The 9,615-nt window shown below is 37.3% G+C and overlaps 1 protein-coding gene across 1 annotated transcript in view; it reads right to left on the reverse strand.

The window, feature by feature from the left end:
* Positions 1–2,863: 2,863 nt before the first annotated feature.
* Positions 2,864–9,615, reverse strand: part of HIBCH (3-hydroxyisobutyryl-CoA hydrolase) — a gene marked incomplete at both ends in the record, with an annotated part of 29,918 nt that continues 23,166 nt past the window's right edge. The window contains 4 exons of the mRNA XM_010144073.1: positions 2,864–2,897; positions 3,617–3,736; positions 8,033–8,114; positions 8,878–8,936. Of these exons, the coding sequence (XP_010142375.1) occupies positions 2,864–2,897; positions 3,617–3,736; positions 8,033–8,114; positions 8,878–8,936 (295 nt within the window). The remainder of the gene's footprint in view (positions 2,898–3,616; positions 3,737–8,032; positions 8,115–8,877; positions 8,937–9,615) is intronic.

Below are 9,615 nucleotides of genomic sequence, written 5' to 3' on the forward strand. Positions count from 1 at the left end.
TACAGCTTCCACTCTGAAATATGGTAGTAACTGCTGGTAATTCTCTGCTCTGTAGCACTATTGTGTAATCGAGTTAATACTCCTGTTTGTACCTGTGGCCAGTTTTACTCCAGTGGACAAACTGAATGCTCTCCCATGAAATCTTTAATCTTGAATGCGTTAAAATACTTGTTTTGTGATAGTATCATGAAAATATTCCTTTTCTGCGTTAACTCCTGTGTATTTTGTGTTTCTCCAGCTTGAGATATTGATTGCTACAAGAACAGAGTAAGAATTCTGAAGACTTCTAAGGTAGGCTAAGGGAGATTCATTATGGTAAAAATAACTGAATGCAGACATTGTGTTAAGGGTCTGTTCTTGTTTTATCTGTTTTAAAAATAACAATAATAATTCAAACCTTCCCTGTTCAGTAGAAGTGGCTTTTCTGGACTGCAGTTAGTGTTCTATTGCTTAGCTTCATTCAGCACAGGTAAAACACTGGTGTTTCTAAGCAGCTGCAATTCTGTTAGTTGCAGTGAAATCTACCTAGGGGCTCCCTGGCTGACTGCAGAGGGTTGTTGCCCAGGGTAAGGCTCACCCCTGCCAGCTGCTAGCACTGCAGGGGAGAGGGCAGAGCTGCACAGAAATAAGGTCTTTGCAGGAGCAGCAATACATAGAAGGCCTTTACAATTCCATTTCAAGAGCATGTTTCTGCACACAGAGTCAGGAGTCTAAACAGATTTTTGTGCCCGCAGGCTGCTGAGATTGTAGTCTACCTGGATATGCATGAAATATGATCTGTGGATTTTCTGCTTTAAGGGTTTTGGCTTTCTTTAGTAGCTCAAATCGTAAGAATCATAAATGGGGAAGACTGTTTGCTAGCAGATTTTCAGTCTGGTTGAAAGAAAACTGGCTAAAAGAGAAGGCAAATTTTGACCTTGAGTCAAAGCAGGTTTAAAAAGCTTTTAAACAAACTACTTCCCTAGCATGCCTGTTAAAATTACGGTTTGAAGCAGATAGAAGCTGTTGTTAAATCCTGACCTATGGCCATTGCTGCTGACAAAAACTAAAATATGATTATTACATCTTAACTTTGTGGTAGATCCTCTTGTGGTAGACAGGGTCAACAGCTGGCTCTTAAATGCTTGGAATGTAATGTTTTAATAAAGAAAAGACTAACACTTAAATTAACATTTTTATCATTTTTGTTTTTATTCACTATGGTTGATCCTGTGAATACTTAATCTTACTCCCTATTAAAGAGGATGCTCAGCACCTTGTTGGATAATGAGTTTTGTGAGATTAGACCCAATTATAAAAATGATCTTGACCTCGAGTGAGAATCTTCACCACTCTTAAACACAAGAAACAATTCTAACAAGACAAATCTGAGAACAAGATATATGCAGTAAGCAGAGTCAAAAAAAAAAAAGTATTTCAAGAACAAATTAATCTTCTTGGCCACCCTGTCAGTGCCATTGGAACTCTGGTGTTTTGAGTTTTTTCTTCCCCTAATATAATTAAGCCTTTGCTATATCATCCTATGTAATAGAGAAGCCTCACAAATGCTGTTTTAGCAGATTCTGTCTTTACAAGCAGTTTATGTAATTTAGTGGCCGTATGGACAAGTGATTTGTTTTTGTCCTGTACCACATCCCCAGATGGTTTAATGACCTTGTGCCTTACAAGTGAGAATTTGGTCTGGTGGTCATCTGACTCTCAGACTTTTGAGTTTGTCACTTCCTGAATAACTACATTTCAGCAGCTTATATGGTGATGTAGAATATATCCTAGCAATGTTCTTTTTCAGATATCCTTGTCCCCATTACCAACACAATGAAAATCATGTACTTCTCAACATGTGTGGTAAATTCTTCAAAGGAGTCCCTGCTAATAAGTGCTAATGGTTAATTAAAATTGGAACTTTTTCCATGATGTACAAAGGAGCTTGGTGTCTCACCCCAGGCTATCTTTAATACTGTATTACTAATAGTGAACACTCAAATTAATATACACTACTCAAGTGGATTTGTAAACTGCTTTAAAAAGACAGGAATAAAAGATGAGGAGGTGATAATACATGCTGGAGTACGTTACAGTGTGAATGAAAAGCCCGGTTCCCTCAACCCCCAAAGTGTTATTCATCCCCATGTCTTGTACTGTAAACTCCTTGGAAAAGGAAATGCTTCTACTTTGCTTCATCTTGTGCTGAATAGTACATAACTAACTACTAGTGTATCTAACAGATGTGACATTGGCTTTGACAAACTGCACAGTGAATCAGCAGTAGAATCAAGGACAGAATCTGAGTCTGTCCCCTAGACGAACTTGCTGAGCTGCTGCTCTACTTTTACCACAACCTTAAAATGCTGAATTATTTAACATTAAGTTTACATATTTAATTTTTTAATAGTTAGACACCTCTATATAAAGACATTTTAGACATAGGTGAAAGTAGTTGCTGTTCTAGCAATTTCCTACATGAACATTGAGTATTAAACCATGTTATAGCTGGCTGAGCCAGCTGTGTGGCAACACTAAATCTAGACGCACAAATGATACATGTAGCTACTTGCTCCTGTGAGCATTAAATAAATTTTTAACTTTCCCAATAAACTGGTGAAACCTTTTCATGGTGCAGTGTTACGAGGCAGATAAATAACATTAGGAAACTGAGATTACACAAAGGAAAACACATGGCTGTTACACTTCAGAACACATTATCAATTTTGGACATCCAGGAATTCAATAAGCAAAAACTGTAGCAGGGAGGAAGGTGTCTTCTGAGCTGTTGTTACATGCACTTTTCTTAACCTCCAGAGATGCAACACAACAGCAAGTTTGCATGTTAAGTTTGAGAAATGTTTCTGGTGTGCACACTTACCTGCTCGAACCCCTTCATAGAAGTCATGGCCTCTCTGAAAGATAAAAAGAAAAAACTTGTAACATGACAGATTCTATTTACCTCATCTTTCACTATCCCCCTTCTGCTTGACTCTGTTCTCAAGGTTCAGTTAAATCCCTTGTACATGTACTGTTCTCATCTAGTCCTACTTTGACTTTCCTTACTAAAGAGCTTTATATCCTCTTGCTTAAATGCAGCCACAATCCTTAAGATCAGTCTGTTGAACTGTAGTTGATCAGACAACTTCTCACCATGTAAACCTCTTTCTGTGCTACGTCTCAGATTTTTTTAAGAGTTATGCTTGGTGGGGGCTAAGGTGTGTAGGATCAGAAATTCTTAAGAGAAAGAGCAGTCTTCAGGTTTTTTGATGTATTCTGCATACTTGGAACACTTTGTAGTTAAATGGAATCCTAGAAACATTCTTTTATTTATAAAGGTAAATGTAACATTTAAATCCCTAAGGATGCTTCACTGCCAATTGAGCAACAATACTAGTTTCAGAAAAAAATGACAAGGATACCTTCAGGCACTACAACATATCAGAATTTGGTACTTTTTCACTCATTTTAAAAAGTTTTACTCTATCACAAATAATTTAATCAGATATACAAAGATCTTATTTTAAAATGTGACAAAACTAATAATGATACCATGGGCAAGCTTTATGAGGAATTAATTCAGATAATTCAGTTAGCAACTCTGTTCTACTACAAGGATCAGCTGCTTGCTTACCATGCATGCTTGGCTCAGTCTGTATTCCATTGTGAATACTTCTTGTAAGCTCATGGAAGCTCCTTCTCTGAGCTGTCTGAGCGCCAGTTTTAAGGATGTAGGTGACATCTTATTAATAGTCTGGGGAAGACATTAACAATTATTTTTATTCTCTTCAGTTTAGGCACATTTGCATTTTATAGTTAAGTACACAATGGCGCTTTTCTCCCTGAGCTTACTTATGTGATACCTGTTTCTCCTGCTCCCTCCCCCATGCTGTCATGAAACGAACTTACTTGCATAAACTTTTATCAGCAAGGTCTCTGAGATGTGTGGACCATCTAAAATGCCTAAGGTCACATAATTTATCATCAAATTACTACTAGCCAGAGCATCTAATGCAGCTTGAAAGCTATTTCCAAACAGATTCTTTTGAGAAGTGAAGGGGACTGTTACAAGTAATTATATTCCATTTTTGAATATCATATATAGTCTGAATGTTCTCAGATGTTCCTGATATGGTAGCTGATATTGTACAGCACTTAAGTTTTATTTGGTACAACAGTAAGAATGGGAAGGTAGTAAGATTAACAACAAACTTTAAGCAGTTCCTTTATGATAACCTGCGAAGGATAGACAATACATGAAGAAGAAAATTGTGGAAGAAAAAATATTGCAAGAAATCAAACATAAAGGCATTTTTGTCTAGACTCCTTGTCTGGGATCAACAGATACTGCAGTAATTTAGCCCTACACTGCTGTGCGGATAGGAAGCCTGGAGGTCTTGCCTTTCCTTTGACAGTGTTACAGGCTGTAAATATTACACAACAGACAGGATCTGTTTAAGGCACACAAACAAATGCTGTAAATCTGGCTCTCATGACTATCTTTCAGTTAACAGCATGTCAGTAAACAGTAGGGGGAGATGGGGAGAAAGACCTAGTTAAGAAAACAGAACTGAGCTTTAAAGCTTTCAGAGTTGTGAGGAAAAGGAGCTAAATCTTATTGTTACTGGTCTTTTGTTTTCTTACTCTAAACAAGGCTGCTCTTCCCCTGTAAACACAACTAAAAGCTCTGCATTATTCACAATATAATAGTTATTCCAGTTAATTAGGACATTTTTACCACTACTGAAAAGCAGCAGATGGTAAGATTTGCCTCTTTACATTATTTTCATTGCAGACATTAGAGTCCTTACCCACAGACTGAAATGGCAGGTTTCCAGTCATCAACATTAACATTTTTTCTGGCTCCTAATTACTCTTCATCCCTCTCCAGACACCAGCTGATACAGCAGTGACCCATTTTGCCTAGTTAAGCTGGAAAACATGCAACTGTGATACAAGCAGGAAGGTATGCAACTGTACCTTAAAAGCACTGATGCTATCATTCTATTTTGCATGTTGACCACTTTGCTTCAGAGAGAAACTGATTTAGAACTAATGCTGGCTCAAACTGTCTGTGTTTCCTGAGTTCTGGTAAAGCTCTGACAATGAGCTCCCTTTCAGTGGGTAAAGAAACCAGCTATACTTCTGGTTACATCACTATGTAGGTCTCAGGTGGATAGCAACTCTTAACTGGACTCTATTTCCTGGGATATGCTCTTGCTGGCTTTACCTTTGAATGGGACCTTTTCTCCATTGAGTTTCACATTTCTTCATCAAGATGAAAGTCTTTGCTCAGACTTGGTATGTACAGTGCAACCAGGTGGTTCCATAGGTGAAATGGTAATAGCAAGTTCTTTCTGGCCAAAGAAAGCATTGGAATGGGGAAGATCTGAAAACAGCACTTAACTAGCCTAGTGCACCCAGCAGCTGCCTTATCTTTGCATATCAATGAGGTTGAAGGTGGAGAAGGCACTGCCATAAATCAAGCAAAGGAAAAGGAATAAGGAAAGAAAATGGGTAGGTGTAATTGCAGAAAAATGAGTCACCACTGTGTCTATAAATAAATGCTCTGTACAAAGAGGAGGAGGGGATTGGTGCTAGGGAACAAGCCTGAGAAGGAGATAGGATAGGCTGAAGCAGGGAGTACTAAAATGCAGAGAAGTCTTCACAGAAGTATTTAACATCTATTCCAGTATCTTTGAGACATCCTGATTTCACCATAATCATCCTGAAAGCTACAAACTGAATTTGCAATAGACCTGAATTCCAATAAAATACCCTCAGAAGGTGACTGAATTAAATGGCACTGACTCAGTGGAGCCCCTTACAAGAATAACAGCTAGAATAGTGGCTGCATCTTTTGCCTCCAAGGCCCATTAAAGCTTCTGACCTGAGGTGCTGAGAGTCCTAGAGGCAGGCTTTCTTAAACTTAAAGAAAAATCTCCCAGAGGTCCAGTGGATTGCTTTCCTTGCAATAGATGATGACACCTACACTTACGTTCCAAAATATGAAAGCCTTTCTTCATTCCCACTCAACAATGCTTCTGGATGAGCTTTGACAAAGTAAGAGTCTCCAGCCAAAGCATCACAGGAAAGCTGCTGTATTACATATGGGAGATATTTAAGACAGATGTGGTGCTGAGCGACATGGTTTAGTGGTAACCTGGCAGTGCGTGATTAATGGTTGGATGTGATGATCTTAAAGGTCTCTTCCAACAAAATCAATTCTCTGATTCTGATTAACTGGTAAGTATTTCCTGGAGAAAGCCAAATTTATACCTGAAGCCCTTTTTAACATCATCTCCCCAGAAATTCCTTCTTTGGTTTTGTTGATCTTCCAAAGACAAAATCAAGGATCTGATCCTAGAAGCTTACTTAATCCTTCTGCTTAGCACAGAACATGTGCTGTGAGAAACTTCTCTGAAACTGATGTACTTGTTCTACTTGTTCACACTAATAAGCCTTGCACCTGCTAGAGAACACAAGTCTGTGCTTTTTGGTTTCCCACTAATTTCTGTATGGACAGAAGCAGCTCACATTAACACAGTCTCATCTCTCAAACAGAATAGACAATTGTTTAGGAACTTGGGTCAACACCAAGGACAGTCATTCATTTACAAATCATATGAAAGCAAAAAGCTGCTTTAAAGTCCTGTTAAAGACATGAGGAAGACACAAAAGAGCCTTTTTTTGTTGTGGTTCAGGTAATAAAAGTTACACAAAATCAATTTTGAAGTAGATGACATAATTTTAAGTTTTAATTAAAACTATGAAATAAACATACCCCACTGAACAACAAAGAACAAGAACAATTTTATTTTTTTAATAAGGGAGATCTGACTTATGAGGCTGCAGGTGAAGGAAGCAAGACGAATTTGGGTAACTAGGGCAAATGTGGCCGAAAAAACTATCTAGTTAACCATCTAGTTAACTCATTTCAGTTACAAAGTATTCCCAGACTCTTTGTATCTTCTGTAGCAGGAACTGTATTTTCAATGAAGGCCCTGTTAAAGCCTATATGCTATTTTAAAAAGTTCCACTAGGTCTGATTACGTTTTAAAGTGCCATACATTTGTATGACATTAACTTAGGAAAAGCTACGTGCAAATAATTTTTTGTTTTCAACCTCCAATGAAACTAATTAATATAATATTCAGTCAGATATTAAATCTTATAAAAATCTACAAATAAAATACTGCCTTGTAACTCAATACTATAAAGAAGTAAGAGCCACCAAGAGTGACTGCTATTAACATACTATCAAACTGTCTCAAAAGATCTTAACATAACTACTTTCCCTGCCAGCTCTATCACAGGGGAAAAGTGAAGAACTGGATCATACTACATTATGAAATTATATTCCTTCTGCTCAAATGGAAGTCTGAAGATGACAGATGTTTTATTACAAAAGGAAGATTACTTCTGTGAGCTGTAACTAGAGTTGAAACAAAGACTTCGGAGAAATGCTTGTGTTCTATCCAATTGTAATATTTGAATAGCTCCAACACACACTTACAAGGCACCTGAATACAGATGCTTCAAAGGAAAAAGAAAATACACACATTACTTATAAACGAATGCAAATAGCTTCTTGTTTTTGAGGCTGAAGTGTGTATTAAGTGTGTAGCATTACTGTAATTTTTTTAGTAGTGACTACATCCAACACTCAGAAATGCATTAAAGATCAAAAAATACTTTTTCATGATAAATTGGTTGCTGTTTACTCAAGATTTCTAGAATGGAAGAAAAACAACAACCTTGTTCTGACACTGTTTTATTCCAAGTCTTGGCAACAAAATGAGAAGCTATAAAGGAACCTTTGTTGCTAAGAACAGCCTGATTCGGGGGAGGGGGGGGTTTGGGTTTGGGAGTTTGGAGTAGTTCTACTGACAGCCCCCCAGGACTGTATGCAAGGACCTGAGGACCCCAGTCCAATGTCCTACTGATGTCAGGTAGTATTAGTGATGTTAATGAGGTGACTAAAGTCTGCCCTGTGATAAACTACAGAACCAGATTTAATCTCCAGCAAAAGTAACAAAGACAACATTACCTCTAGCTGCTTAATGGCAAAAGGAGAACCATCTTGCTTCAATTTTGTAACAATTTCTTCCATGCTATTTCCTGAAAAAAGACTAAAAAAAGTTAATAATGAGTGGACTGCTTCAGCCTTCCTCTTCCCTGTGAAGTAACGCAGTAATTAGAAACAGAGTGTAACCAGGTGATTTGGCTTTTCTTAGCAAGTGTTCCCTGTTGTTCAGTTGTAACTAACTCAGTTGACAGGCATCTCCTCTTCCTTTATAAATCTCTAGAACTTCAGTAAACCTCACTTACAAACTTGGTATTTACCTGGAAACTTTAATAACTACCCCCAGTTGTATCTTTATAACACATCAAATCTTCAGCTATCAGCTCCATTCTACTGGTTTGGTGTCAATGACTTTTATCTCTAAACTTAGTTACTACCCTTCTTCTTCAAGAGTTTTAGTTGCTGCTTATCACTCTCACTTATTTCTCCTTCCCTTTCTGATACACAGAAGTCCCAAACAAATAGCCTTACACCAATGAGTTTAAATGCACTACATAATGTTTCCTGTCCTGGTGAACAATTACTCTCTCAAATCCCCATCCAAATCCTACAGAAAACATTAATTTTAATGTGCCATAGGGTAGTTGCATAATACAGTGGTGTATAAATCAGGCAAACACACTCAAGCATTTAATATACTCACAAGTGAAATATTTAATGAGCTTCAGATAAAGCCCCCTGAAGACAAAAAAGTTTAAATGACTAACCTGAATGTAATTTCCATCACTTTATCCATGAAACACTGTTACTGGATTTAACTTCATGTTTGCTATCCAACAGAATAAAAAAGAACAACAATGGCTGAATACCTGTTAATCTTCTCCATATGTTCCAAAAGTACAAACTGCTTTTCTTGATCAACTTTGCTCTAAAAAGCAAATACATATTTTACTTGGTTATTTTAGACTGAAAACCTTATCAGTACTGAAAAATGTCAATGACTTGTTACAGAAATATCACAAACATTTAACATTCATTAGACACTGACTTTTTTCATTAATTACAATTTTGCAATGTGTATAAATGAACTTGTCACTTTATCTTGTGCATGTTAAAGATGTCACCTAACACAGTGAGACTGTAGATATATCTACTCAAACCTTAGAATATTTTTTAAAGTTTGGAGTCTTTTTCTTAAATATACAGGCATGTATATATGTTTTTAAGAGTACAACAATAACAAAGTATTTTTCTTCCTTATCTTCTCTCTGTCATACTAAAAGTTTATTTTGACAACTACAGAGTGTGAAAGATCTGTTGGCCTTAAGTGGAAAGGCTGTCAATGGTTCATACCTTCTGGCGTTAAGGGATTTGGGACCTAAGCAGATGTTTCAGTAACAGCAGCTGAAGCTGAGAGGCTCCCTGACATTTCATCTGATAACTAAAATTACACTGCTTCCTTTTCCACTTAATGTCATCCTGTAAAGCAGTATACTGCAACGTATCCCATCTCATTTTCACCTCCAAAATCACAGTGAGGGACTATGGGTTTTTCCACTGGGAAAACAGCAGCTTCCTCTCTCCAAAGACCTTGGATGCTTTCCCTA

This window comes from Buceros rhinoceros, unplaced genomic scaffold (assembly GCF_000710305.1).
Source record: "Buceros rhinoceros silvestris isolate BGI_N320 unplaced genomic scaffold, ASM71030v1 scaffold44670, whole genome shotgun sequence".
NCBI classification, from domain to species: Eukaryota; Metazoa; Chordata; class Aves; order Bucerotiformes; family Bucerotidae; genus Buceros; species Buceros rhinoceros.